This window comes from Heterocephalus glaber, unplaced genomic scaffold (assembly GCF_053883595.1).
Source record: "Heterocephalus glaber isolate CG9 unplaced genomic scaffold, H.glaber_assembly_v1.0 deba00001067, whole genome shotgun sequence".
Lineage (NCBI taxonomy): Eukaryota > Metazoa > Chordata > Mammalia > Rodentia > Bathyergidae > Heterocephalus > Heterocephalus glaber.
Genome location: NW_028258187.1, coordinates 2,699,807 through 2,714,126, shown reverse-complemented (window position 1 = coordinate 2,714,126; position 14,320 = coordinate 2,699,807). Strand labels below are relative to the sequence as shown.

Sequence of the window (14,320 nt, the reverse complement as noted above, 5' to 3'; positions counted from 1 at the left end):
CGGGTGCAGGACGTTTTCCTCCAAATGGCTGAATTCAGCAGAGGAGGAATTTCCCACCACCCTGGGACACCCCCCGGGGGCTCGGGAAAGTTGCTCGGAAGCGGGTCTGGGGCTCCCTTCTCCTCCTGCCGGTCCGGGACGAGATGTGCAGGACGAGATGTGCAGGACGGGGTCGGAGTCGGCGGGAGAGGGCGGCCGGCCTCGGGCCCGGAAGCCGGCGCGGTCGGCGGACGCACGGGAGGGCAGGTGGTCGGCCTCGGCCCGGAGCCCCGTCCCGCGCGCTCTCCCCTCGGGGACGCTCCCGCCCCCAGGAAGTGACGCGGGGCGCGGCGGCCGCGGGCTCGGGCTCGCGGCGGGCCGGGGACCCGCACCCCGCCCACCGGGTGGCGCCCGCGCCTTTGTCCCCGCAGGGAGGCGGCCCGAGGGGCAGGCGCGAGCCCGCGTGGGGTCGAGCCCCGGTGTCCCCAGTGCAGGGTCCCCGTGTGCACCGCTGTCCCCTGGCCCCGCCGCCCCGCGAGAGCGGCTGCACAGGCGGAGCAGGCGCCGCGTGCAGGGGGACGAGTGGGCCGGGGGAAGGGAAGGGAGGGGCCACATCCCGGCCCACCCCATCCAGGCCTCGCCGCGGACCGGGAGGGAGACTGCGGGCGCCGGCTGGGCGCGGACCCGGTGGGAGACCGCGGCGGGCGCGCGGATGCGGCGGGGCCGGGCGGCGGCGCGCACCTGAGGCTGGGCGGGCGCAGGGGCCGGGCGGGGAGCCGCCGCGTCCCCTCCTCCGCCGCCCGCGCCACCCGCTCCTCCCCGGCCGCCGCCCGGGACCCCGGCCCGGCCCCGCCGCAAGATGTCGGCGCGGACGCCATTGCCCACGGTGAACGAGCGCGACGCCGAGAACGTGAGTGCGCCGGCCGTCCTCGCCCGGCCCCGGCCCCGTCCTCCGTTCCTGTCCGCCGTCCGCTGTCCCCTGCCCCGATCCCCGGCCCCGATCCCTGCCCCCGTCCCCTGTTCCCAGTCCCCGTCCCCCGTTCCCGTCCGCAGTCCCAGTCCCCTGTCTCCTGTGTCTCCTGTTCCCAGTTCCCTGTCCCTGGTCATCGTCCCCAGTCCCTTGTCGTCTGTCCCTTGTCCCCCGTTCCCGTCCCCTGTCACCCCCTGTCCCCACCCCTGGATCCCTGGTCCCCTGCTTCTGGTGCCGGAAGCCCGCGCCCCCCCCCCCCCCCGGCCGCTGTGTTCTGTTCCTTCTGACCCCGGGCTAGGGCTCTGGCCCGGTTCTGCGGCTCTGTCCGCGGCTGGCCCTCCGGCAGAGTCCTGCCCCTGGAGGGCCGGGGCAGGAGGGACAGAGTGGGCATCGCATCCCCACAGCTCTGACGACCCCCGGCAGCCACCTCCACACCCTGCTTCTCTGGTCCTTCAGTCCACGCACCCCCCCCCCCCATTGCCCATGACTTTGCTTTTTGCAACACTGTGCCCACACTGTGGGCCATGGGCACCAAAGGCAGCAGGAGGGGGCCAGATGGAGACAAGCTAGTCCCTAGAGCTGGGCCCTGTGACACTTCATGTCAAGAGGGCTCCTGTGGCCCGGGCTGCAGCCAGGTGTATAGAAGCCGGGACGCCAGGGACTTTGTCCCTCCCAAGTCAGTGTGGTGATTCAGGGTAGGTTTGACTTAAGCAGCCTCTCCTGCCTCTCGGGAGTGTCAGGGTGCCCTGCTTGAAGGAGAGGCTCTGGGTCTGATCAGATTGCCCTCCGGAGTTTCTATCAAGATGCAGACATCCTGGGTGTGGAAACTTGGGAACTTCGAGAACAGAGAACAAGACCAGTCGTATTTCCATCTCTGAAAAGTACAGTTGTGTGTGCCCAAGTTCCTTTGTGAGAAAGGGGTTCTTTCTCTGTGTGTTTTGTTTTGTTTAAATAAAATCCCCATGGCCAGTAAACAGAGCCCTGCCTCTTTCTGAGGAGGTTGAGGAGCCGGAGGGCAGTAGCTTTTCTCAGCTGTCCAGGCCTCTCAGCTGTCTAGTGAACTCTTCAGCCCTCCAGCACACTCTGTACCAGCGACTTCAAGACTTGAAAGATAGCATCGTGAAGTGCTCTGGCGTCCTCAGACAAAAGGTGGGAGAGAGGAGAGATGCAGGCGCACTTGGGAGGTGTTGGAGGGGCACCGACTGCTTAGCCTCAGAGAGGAGGGGAGTGCAGAAACTTTGTGCAGTGGTGGGAAGGGAGGACAAATCTCGCAAGAGCTCATGGTTGGAGGATATTGGAGAGTGTGCTTTTGTTTCTCAGTGATGTGCATTTAAGACGGTAAACAATATAGAAGTGCTGTGTTCATGCGCTATAGCTTAATTTGCATTATGGTCATTGTTTGAAAAAATCTGTCCCCTGCCTCTGTCCCCTGTTCCCAGTCCCTGGTCAGTGGATAATTTTGAAGGAGGTTTGAGAGAAAAATGAAGAATTGGGTTAAAGTTGATTTTAAAACCAAGTTACTACAGGGTTTTTCTAAGAGGAATTCTTAGAAAATTCCCATCATTCTGGAGTGTGAGTATCAAACAGCTGATGACCTTTGTTTTTATTAACAAAATACTGTGTGTGTGAAGCTAGGAGTGGAAAAATACATTGTTTTTATTTGTCTTGGAGTTTGAATACTACAGGCTGTATGAATATGGTACTCTACAGATTTGAGATGCATTGTAGAAATAGCCATTAAGGGCTGGGACAGAATGCAGCATCGCAGGTGTCAACAGCAACAACAAAAAGGAACTTAAAGCTAAGCATTGATGGAATGATGAATTTTGTTGGGAGTACCTCTGAAAATGTGCTGTAGATGCCCATTTGCTGTGTTTCCAAACATGTTATTTCCAAGTCACTCGTATGCCCTTGTTCCTCACTGTGTGGTACAGAACTGTATCTCCACTTAGCTTGCTTAGCCCACATCCTCATTATCTCCTAATTGCCATGGAAAATATCTATTATACTGTCGCCTGTAATAAGCATGCGCTCGACTCCGTTTTTGAGCTGGAAGGGGGTGCAGAAGTATTTATGATGAGGCCTCTCCCCTCAAGTGGCTTACAGAAGACGCAATCCCAGCCGAGTAGCGTGTAGAAGAGTGTGTCATAGGGCCGAGTTGGTCTGTAAGTGTTCTAGGTGTGTGTAAAGGGGCACCACTGGCTATTTAAATCACCGTTGGCTGTTCCTCAGTCTCTGCTTAGTATTAAGTGGTTTTAGCCATTCTTATTTACCTCTCCTCGGTGAAATAAACCAACAGACCTCCTTGTTAGCCAGTAAATTAATGCCAGTGTGGCAGGCAAAATGTACATTTGTTTGTAGTCATTTTCAACCAAGTGACATATTTTTTAGAATGTTTCTGAAAATTATATGTTATGTTAAAGGCTTGTAAGTCTTTTGTTATATTAAGATGGTAACCTAAAACATTTTATGACCCATAGAAATAAAATTAATACAATAATTTAAAGAACTATCTTGGTATTTTATTGTCATTTGCAGTTAATACAAAAATTTCTTCATAGGTATAACATATTTAGATTTCATGTCCTTGGGAATATGTAATATCTACCCCACCCAAGGTCACTAATATATATTCAGGAAAATTAAAAAACCCAAAAAGGGAACATTGTAATAGTGATCTCTTACATACTACTGCTGTATATAGTTGAGTGAGAAGAATGACTTTGCTTTGAGAACATTCTGTGTGTGCTACTTCAGGAATATTTTCTTAGATAAAGGATTTGCATGTGCCTTGTTGATAGGCCTCAACTGGCTAAACACAACTGAACAACCAATAATGAACTTTTAAGGAAATAAATGCTTCATAGTGAAATAGAAAACATATGTTGCAGACCATAGAATCCATGCAAAATGTGTTTGATTTTAGGTTGTAAAGTAAATCTAGAAAAAATAATTTATGCTTGAAAAATTATTTTTCTGGTAGACAATTCTTGGATAATTTCAGCGTGGATGTAGATAATGTTACTGTTATGCTAATGTATTTCTATTTTTTCGTGTACTTTTCAGTGGGACAAAAATCCCCAATATTGTAGTGTTTTGGAAAAACTCTGATTATACTTTTTATAGTTCACAATTGCCCTCCTAGTTTCTTATGATGAAATTTTGATCAGTATGAAGAAAGTGGATTTGACAACTTCTTGGGATATTTAGAATTGAATTTGATGAGGGCCACAGCATTCCCTTCTGTGGTCTGTGGTGATGTAGGAAAGGGGAGATGCTGCTTATTACAACCTAGGAGGCTGTAGCTTCAGGCTGGCGAGTGACCTGTCCAAGGGTATCTCCCACTATTGCTGTGCTGTGCTCTTGCTTCAAGGAAGTGCTTTGTTTGTTTATCTTTGGCTTAGACATTTCAAAAGCACATACGTATAATGTGCTTTTTAAGAGGAAGGACAGGTTATGCTTTCCTGATCTGTGCTTCTGAGCCTTTACTGTTTCCTCTGTCCTTTCCCTTTCATCCCCGAATTACAAATCCTTTGTTACGTGGCTCGTGAATTTAACAGCAGCCCAGGTGACTGCAGCCAGCATCTCTCCCTTGTAGCTGAGCACTGTGTATGTGCAGGGCAGGTTCCAGAGGCTCCACAGGGCGTCCGGGACTGCACGCTGGGGAAGGAACATCTTTTATGTCTGTCACTTGGCTCTGACCTACATGCTGTCATTAATTCTTCTTTTTTTAAAAGCCTAAATTGTTATTGTTATTATTTCTTTTTCCATTTTCCTTTTCCTTTGGGAGTCATTTTCTTTTTTTCTGGTGAATACCTTTAGAAGTTCATCTGGAGGAGGATTATCAGTCATAAACTTTATTTTTTAAAATCTCAAAACACACTTACTCTTTTTTTTTGGTACTGGGGATCAAACTCGGGACCTTGCACTTGAGAGGCAGGCTGCGGAACCACTGAGCTAAATCCTTGGCCCGATTGCTCTTATTTTTGAAAGACAACTTTGCTCACTCTGTGACTATAGGTTGATAGCTTAATTTCTTTCACTACTCAGAAAATAGCATTCCATTGTCTGTGGGCTCCATTGTTGCTATTTGGGAGTCATCTGCTAACTGCCAGGTTGCCTTTTGTGTCCATCTCTTTTAAGGGTCTTTTGGTTTTGTTGTAGTTTCATTGTACTACATTTAGTTGTGGGCTTCTTTTCATCCTGCTAGTTTTCTTTTTTTTGAGACAGGTCTTGCTATGAGGTTCAGGCTGGCCTTGAACTCATTATGTGACCCAGGCTGGCCTCAGACTTATGACAGTCCTTCTGCCTCGGCCTCCTGAGTGCTGAGGTTACAGGTGTGCACCGCCATGCCTGCTCTGCTTGTTTTCTGTATTCACATTTTTTATAACTTCTGCGTACTCATCAGTGGTTATCTTTTTGATTACTACCTTGCTTCTGGTGTTTTCCTTTTTTGTGCTCTAATTACATTACATTAGACCTAACTCCTCCATATACCTGAGCATCTCCTTCATTTTTTCCACCAGTTCATTTTCCCGCTCAGTGACGCACTCTCTAATTTGTTAAGATCTGTGGTCTGTGGATGTGTATCTTTCGTCAACCCTGGAAGTGCATCCACCAGCATTCTCTTTGAATAGTCTCAGCCTCTGCTCTCTCTGTGCTTCTGGTACTCTGATGACACATGCTAAAATTTCTTGTTCTATCCTCCATATGTCTTCACTTCTCATTCTCATTTTTCTCCTATTTCACTGTTTCTCTGTATTGCAATCTGTAGTACAATCTGCACTACATAGGTAATATGTTTAGATCTGTCTTTCAGTAGTTGTATTTAAATCTCTCTTAATCCATCTGTAGAATTTTTTAATTGTGATAAAAAACTTAACCTGATGAGCCCTCAACAAATCTTTAGATGTACAGTACAGTATGGTTATCTGAAGGCATACATATTTAGTGGAGATGTTTTTTGTAGGTTTTTTTGGCACCGGGGATCGAACTCAGGACCTTGCACTTGTGAGGCAGCTGGCAGAACCACTGAGCTAAATCCCCGGCCCAGCATAGATACTTAGAATTTCTTCATCTTGCGTGACTTTGTGCGTGTTAATAGTAACTCTCCACTTCCTTTTCCCTTCAGCCCCAGCAACCACTATTCTTACTTTCTGCTTTGATGTGTTTGACTATGTTAGATATATACGTGGAATCATGCAGTATTTATTCCACTTCACATAGTATAGTGTACTCAGGTTTATCCGTGTTTTAACACATGTCAGAGTTTCTTTTTTATGACTGAATAATATCCCATTGTGTATATCTACCCGTTTGTTTACCCAAGTATCTCCTGATGGACTGTTGGGTTGTTTCTACTTCTTGGCTATTGTACAAGGGATGATGAAAAGATAATGGTGAATGTTTACATTTTAAAAATTACTACAGTAAAAGACCTGTGGCTATTAACCCCCCTCAAAATATTCCTTCTCCTTTCAAACACTCTCATCCCATCCTTCCTGCCACTTTCTGAAACATTTATGGACCCTCTTCCATAAGGGTCTTTACAAGTGTGATCAGAAATATGGTGAATGCTGCTGCCAAGCACCACCCAACAGAAGGCAGGATCATAAACAGACTACAGTGTGTCCTCACCCACCTTACTCACCAGATCTGGCATCCTGTGGCTTCTGGCTCTTCCCCAAAGGCTAAATGACCATGAAAAATAAACATTTTAAATTGATTCAGGACACTAAAGCAATGTCCTAAATGACATTGCATGACAGTGCAACTAAAGACACCCAGGAAAGAGGATTCCAGAACTACTTCAGAAGGGAAGGGGGGAATGGCAATGGGAAAAAAAGAATTACAATATTATGTACATGTGCAGATTCCTTGTGATGAATGTGTTCATTATGTATGTCAAAAGTGTACCAATGAAATTAATCGGAAAACAAGGAAAGTGTCAAGAATGATGGGATCAATGTGCTGAAAATAGCAGGAGCATCTTGAAGGGAATCAATGGCAATATGTCTTTTATTGTGATAAATTTTTTATTTAAACACACTATATTTTTATTATATTACCATAGTAAAGTATAATAAGATTATATTACAGTGTAATATGAGTTAATGATAGCATGAAGGTCAGACTTCTTTTCATACTGCTCATTTTCTTTTCTTTTTCTTTTGAGACAGGGTTTCACTGTGAGATCAGGCCGAGCTTAAACTTGTGGCGATCCTCCTGTCTCAAACTTGACATTTTTTATTACATTATATCTTTTTATTTGTGAATAATGATGCAGCAAATATGGGAGGGTAAATATTTTTAAGATTCTATTTTAATTGTTTTGGGTAAATGTCCAGAAGTGGAATTGCTGGATCACATGTTAGTTGTGTTTGTAATTTGTTGAGGATCCTCCGTATTGTTTTTTGATAACGAGTGCCAATTTTACATTCTCAGAAACAGTGCATAAGGGTTGCAGTATTCTTGTCAGCTTGTGTTATTTTGTTTTTAGTTTTTGATAATAGCCATCCTAAGAGATGTGAAGTGCTATCTCATTGTAGTTTTGCATTTTCTTGATAATTAGTGATGGTGGCCATTGCTTCATATATCTATCAGCTATGTGTGTCATCTTTGAAGAAAAGTCTGTTCAAGTCATTTGCTCATGTCTAAGTCAGGTCATTTATGCATTTGCTGTTGAAATAGAGGAGTGTCTTATGTGCTTTGGATATTAACTCATCATATATATGGATTGCAGATACCTTCTCCCATTCTGCAGGCTACTGTTTCACCCTGTTGCTTTCTTTGCAGCAGCCTTTTAGTTTAATGTAGTCATCTATTTTTACTTTTGTTGCCTGAGCTTTTAGTCTCATGTCCAAGAAATAATTACCAAGGACAATGCCATGCAGCTTTTCCTGAGTTTTCTTCTAGTTCTTAGTTTGGGTCTTACTTTTAAACCTTTAATCCATTTTGCACTGGTTTTTGTGTATGATGTAAGATGAGGGTCAAATATAATTCTTTTGTATGGATCTATTCAGTTTCCCCAGAACTGTCTGTTGAGAACTGACCTTTCTCCATTGTGTTTTCTTGATGCCTTTTGTAGTTGAGGATTACAAGGGAATAGATTTAATACAGGACACATAACTCATAGGATTATTTTATAATATTCACCCAAAAAGTCAAATGCAGAGGAATGCAAGAGATCTGTCCACACGTGCTAGAGACCCAAAGAATCCAGCCGAGGATCCCCCGGCAATATCCTGCACAAGTCCAGCTGAAGGCCTAGAGCCCAAGGCAATGTCCTCCAGGAGTCCAGCCAGAGGCCTAGAGCCCATGGCAATGTCTCATGCAAATCCGTATTGAGGATCTGCACCGGAAAGGCCCAAAGGCCAGTGGTGGAAGCTAGAGAGCCTGTGCCAGTGGGATGAAGGATCTATGCCACACTGAGGGATCTACACTGGATCCAGGAAGTGATGCTCCAGGTGAAGACCAGAGCTCCCCTGAGAACAGCAGCCATTTCCAGTGACAGTGAGGACCTGAACTCCTCCAACAACAAGAACAGCTAAGTGGCCTCAGGAAAACCAGCTGTAGCAGGCCACTCCAAGAAAATCAACAGTCCCTCATCTTCCCCTCCAGTTCTCCTTTTATGCCATTGGCAGCAATCCTCAGGTGGGTCCTCCACACCCAGAACCACGCTGACTCAGTTCGGCTGGGCGCTTCAAGTTGACCATTAGTTAATCCACCACAATGCCCTTGATGAAATTTGACTGTATCTAGATGGTCATATTTGTGGGCCCTCTACACTATTCCCTTGGTCTATATGTCTGTCTTTATGTCAGTACTATACTGTTTTGACTACTGTAGATTTGTATATGTGTTTTGGAGTCTGGAAGCATGAGACCTCCAGCTTCTTTCTCAGGATTGTTTAGGCTATTCATGACCTATTGTGGTTATGTATGAATTTTGAATTTTTTCTATTTCTATAAAAACTACCATTGGATTGTACTGAACCTATAGGTGATTTTGAGTAGTATGAACACATTAACAATATTAATTCTTCCAATGTATGATTCTGGGCTGTCTTTCCATTTGTTTGTTTTATCTTTAATTTCTTTAACAGTGTTTTATAGTTTTCCATGTGCAAGTCTTTCCCTGGCTTGTTTACATTTATTAGTAAGTATTTTATTCTGTCTGATGTTTTTGTAAGTGGGATTCTTTTCTTACTTTCCTTTTTTAGTAGTTCCTTGTCAGTGTGTAGACATGCAACTGATTTTTCTATGTAGATTTTTTTTGTATTCTTAAACTTTCCTGAATTTATTAATTCCAATTGTGTGTATTTGTGTAATCTTTAGGGTTTTCTATGTAAATGACCATCTCATCTATAAAGTTTTATAAGCAAACAATCTTATTTGTTACTTGCTGATTTGGATACTGTTTATTTTGATTTCTTCTTTATTGCCATAGCTAGGACTCCCAGTACTGTGTTGAATAGAAGAGGTGAGAATGGCTGCTTGGCCTTGTTCCTGATGGTGGAGGAGAGTTTTTCCCACCATTAAATATGTTGTTTGCTGTGGGCTTTTCCTGTGGTCTTTATTATGCTGGGCTAACTTGTCTTCATTCGTATTTGTTGAGTGTTGTTATTGTGAAAGGGTGTTAGGTCCTGTCAGCTGCTTTTCCTTCATCTGTTAGGGTAATCATGGAATTTTAATCTTCTGTTAGTGTGCTATACATCATATTGACCTTTGTATATTGCACTGCTCTTGTGTCCCAAACATAAATCTCAATTAGTCATGGTGCGTAATCCTTTTCAAATAGTGTTGATTTTGCTTTGCTAGGTTTTTCTTTATTTGTTTGTTTTCAGGACTTTTGCATCTGAATTCATTAAGAATATTGGCCTGTAGTTTCCTTTTTTTTTTGGTAATATCATTTTTAGGCTTTGGTATCAGAGTAATACCGGCATTACCAAATGAGTTAGTGGTGTTCTCTTCGATTTTTGTAAGAGGTTGAAAAAGATTAGTGTTCATTCTTCTTTAAATGTTTGGTAGAATTCATTAGGGAAGCCATCTGGTCTTATGTTTTTCTTTGTTAGATCTGTGAATACTGATTCAATCTCTTTACTAGATCGGCTTAAATTTTCTGTTTCTTTGTACTTCAGTCTTGGTAGGTTTGTTAGGATTCTCCAGGAAAACACAACAATTGGATTTATAGACATATATAAGAGAATATTTATTATGATTTATTATGAGGATGGCTTGATGCTATTTTGGAGGCTGAAAAATCTGACTGCATGCTTAAAAGAGAATACTGTGCAGGCTGGAGACACAGGAAGCCCAGTGGCGTAGTTCAGTCCGAATCCAAAGTCCAGAGGAGTAGGAGCTCCCCTGTCCAGCAGTCAAGGACGGATGTCCCAGCTCAGGTAGAGAGGAAGTCCTCCCTTCCCACTCCTCTGAGTTGTATCCTGGCACTCGGTGGGTGGATGATGCCCTGCACTGGCGAGGCATTGTCTCTGCCCACTCTGCTGTTGAGTGCTGGTCTCTTCTAGAACCCTCACAGACACAGTGAAGTGTGGCCTCAGCCTCAGTCTGAACTAACCCACTCAGCAGGGTGTGCATTTGTCCGCATTTATCCATTTCTTCTGTGTCACTCAATTTGTTGGCATACAATTATTCATGGTAGTGTCTCCTAATCCCTTTTGTTTCTCTATAATCAGTTGTAATATTCTCTTTTTTTCCCTGATTTTATTTATTTGAACCTTCTCTTTTTCTTTTCTTTCTTTCTTTTTTTTTTTTTTTGTACCAGGGATTGAACTCGGGTCCTTGCACTTGCGCAGCAGGCAGCGAAATCACTGAGCTAAATCCCCGGCCCTCTTTTTTCTTAATCTAGGAAAAAGTTTAGAAATTTTGTTGATCTTTAAAGAAAACTCTTAAAAGTTTTGTTTTTTTTTCTATTTTCTCTTGCATTGATTTCTGCTCTATTATTTTATTTTTTTTCTTTTATTTTAGATTTATTCTTTTTCTAATTCTTGAAGTATAGTTAGGTTATTTTAGCACTTCTTTCCTTTTTAATGTAGGTTTTTAAATGACAGAAATTTTCCCTTTAGAACTATGTTTGTTGTTGCCCATACACGTTGATATATTTTCTTTTTTCTTTTTTCATTTGTTTTAAGGTATTTTCTTATCTCCTCTTTGATATTTTTCTTTGACCCATTGGTTGTTCAGGAGTGTGTTGTTTAATTTCAGCACGTTTGTGGATTTCCCATTCCATTGTAGTCTGAGAAGATACTTGGAATGCTTTCAATCTTAAGTTTGTTAAGATTTTTGTGTGTGTGACAAGACATGTTATCTGCCCTGAAGAATGTGTATGGTGCCTGAGGAGAATGTGTATTGTGCTGCTCTTGGGCGAAATGTTATGTTGTCTTTTGGGTCCATTTGGTCTATAATGTTGCTCAAGTCCTCTGGTTTCCTTATTGATCGTCTGCCTGGACGTTTGTCTAGCCACTGTTGAAACCCATTATTGTGTTGCTGTGTGCTCCTGCATTTGGCCCTCTGCTGTTGGTGCAGATACATTTACAGTGGTATCTTCCTAGTGCATTGACCCTCTGTCAATATGTGACATCCATCTTTCTTGGTCTCTGGCAGTCTCTGAGTTAATGTCTATTTTCTAATATAAATACGCCCCCTGCTACCTTTCGGTTACTGTTCACCTGAAACTGCCCTTCCTGTCCTTTCACTTTCAGCCTGCATGTGTCCTGAAATCCAGATTCCCACACAGAGAGCTTTGAGTTGGATCTTGAGCCCACTCAGTCACGTTGTGATTTCAGTTGTGGTCTCCAGTCCTGTGCGTTTAGTGGAGCTGATGATGGAGATGGACACACGTTGCTCCTCTGCTCAGCGACCATCTTGTGGTTCTTTTGTCTGTCCTGTCCTCTCTTGCACCCTTCCTGTGTTTCCTTGATTTTTAGTGGCGTCCGGAGTCTGTCTGCTGGGGTCTGTCTTCAGTGGAAAACGAGTCTTTCTACGAGAGCCCAAAACCGGGGCATTGGCACACACCTCACTCTTCTCGTTCCTTGTCCGTTGAATTCTTTATTTTATCGATTCTTCTTTTAAATTCTAAAAGTTCCAAGGTTTTCCTCAAACCACTCTGGCTGTTGAAAATGTTCTCTTGATACTTGCTTATTTTTTTATGATTTTGTCTTCATTTCCTTAAACATTGAATACGTAGTTATTTGCACTCTGTCTGTGGTAATTCTGTTGTTTCCCGTCCCTGGAGAGACAGGTTGTTGGTGCCTGTGGATTCCTTTTCATCTGGGTGGCCGCTCCTTGTGCTGGTCTGTGGTGGTGAACTGCCCTTGGTCTGATTTCATCCGTGTGCAGCCTGAGGGCCTGATAACCAAGGCTGCGTTCCTGGAGAGGTTTCTGTTTGCTCCTGCTAGGAATCTGCTGCCCTGGGACCCTTAGTAACCCCAGTCAGACTGCCCAGGGAGAGACGTTGGGGTCAGCTTTTGCACTTCGGGGTGGGTTCTGGGCTTAGAATTTGATCCCAGGGTAACTCAGCTTTTGTGGTCACTTTCAGCTGGCATTTGTGTCTTTGTTTTTATGTTTGTTTTTGTTTTGTCCTTGGATGTTTCTCTTCTTTCTTCCGGTCTCACAATAAATTAAAAAATGTGTTTTCCCTCTAGAAAACCTCTCACAAGGGCACATCTACCCTACTGAAGAAAGACTATACAGTATATACTATACTGTGCTCTTTGGAAATAGGTGTTCAGAAAGTCCATGCTTAATGGGATCCTACTGCTCTAGACCGTGTCACTGTCTCCACATCTAAAAATGTGTGTGAATTTCAGTTTGTAAGTTTTCCATTTCGAAACCTGTAGTTGGTTTTGGAAACCATTTTTTACAATTATTAAAATGAGTAGTTTTCAAGGGCTGCTAGTTGTCATCAGGGAAGGTGAACATTTGCTAATAGAACTTTTATAAAAATTTTCATATAATTGGTAGGTAGATTAAAATATGATCATTGTTCTTTTTTTTTTTTTTTTTTTGGTACCGAGGATTGAACTTGGGTCCTTGTGCCTGCATGGCAGGCGGTGAAACCACTGAGCTAAATCCCCGGCCCATATGAGCATTGTTCTTAAATAAGGGCATAATTAAATAAATAAGATGGCCCACTACTTCCACTTGTGCACAGTACTTTCTTTAGCCACAACAGTTATTGAAATCAGATATCAACATAAGCTGAATTTATAATCATTCACTTCATAGTATCACAAATTCTTAAGTCAAGATCTCAAACATCAAGAAACATTTATTTATACTGTAGAATATTAAAAGTGTTTTACTAATTGCTGAAAATTTTGTGCTATTATGATTTAATATATTTTCACAATTTTTCATCTTTTTATTTTGTGTTTAATGTGCATGTATAATCTATTTATAAAGTAGTCAGTAGTCCTGTAGAGGTTCCATCCATAAAATTTTTGAATATAGAGGTGCTTGGCCTCAATCAAGTTCAGAGAGCATTCTGTACTGCAGTTCGCATTGTTCTCCAATTGTTTATGGTTACACTTTTTCTTCCTAACTAAATTGAAAATACTTTGAGGATACAGACTGCTTCCAACATCACTTCTGTAGATCCTAAATTACCTGCCATCGAATTGGCCATGTCTTTGGTTTTAATGATTTAGTAAATCAAGGTCTATTTTACTTATTTGTTCTCAGCAGAGCAAGTCCGTGGGGAAGACTTTCCAGGCCCTTCCCTGGCCCCTCTCCTGGCCACACAAGTTGTCCCTCAAGTTCTCCAGGGTCAAGTCCAGGATCTCTCCTTCCCCAAACCTTCAGATGCAGGAACCTCCTGCCTAGGCTTTGCAAAGCCCCGATTTATGTGGTGATGGGGACAGCATTTTCATGAGTCCTATCAGTTGGAAGGTCGTGAGGATCACAGTTGATGGTTACAGAAAGTGGGGCAGAGAGACGACGACCCGGTCCTTTCCTAGGTGGTGCCGCAGTGGAAATGCCAGGGACGTGTCCAGTTTGGAGCTGGCAGGGCCCACGTGTGAGGCGCGGTGAGAGAGTGTAGGTGACCAGGAGCCCCGGTTCTTCCACATCTTCCTCGTCTCCCACATCTGCGCGGCTAACTCTGCAGGGAAGCGGGTGGCACTAAAAGAGGGATTCGCCACGACCTGCCTTCGTTATAGCTGACTCTTCCTCCTGGGAAACCGATGGACACCTCTTTAGGCTCCTTCTCAGTGTAGTTCAGACAGCCACGGGAGGTGACAGCAGTCCGAAAGGTTAGTGAGGTGCAGGGGCAGGGTACGGCAGCAGGCTCCGCTCCGGGATCGAGGGCAGGTTCCACAGCTTGAGAAGAAGAGTTACTTTTCTTTCCTTTTCA

The 14,320-nt window shown here is 44.1% G+C and overlaps 1 protein-coding gene across 2 annotated transcripts in view; it reads left to right on the top strand.

Moving 5' to 3' along the window:
• The first annotated feature begins 386 nt into the window (after positions 1 to 386).
• Mark1 (microtubule affinity regulating kinase 1) overlaps positions 387 to 14,320 on the top strand; it is a 114,776-nt gene continuing 100,842 nt past the window's right edge. The window contains exon 1 of one of the 2 annotated variants that reach the window (XM_021246416.2): positions 387 to 889. In XM_021246416.2, coding sequence (XP_021102075.1) covers positions 839 to 889 — 51 coding nt within the window. In that variant the 5' untranslated portion in view covers positions 387 to 838. The remainder of the gene's footprint in view (positions 890 to 14,320) is intronic. The other variant, XM_004867402.4, reaches the window with a different exon arrangement.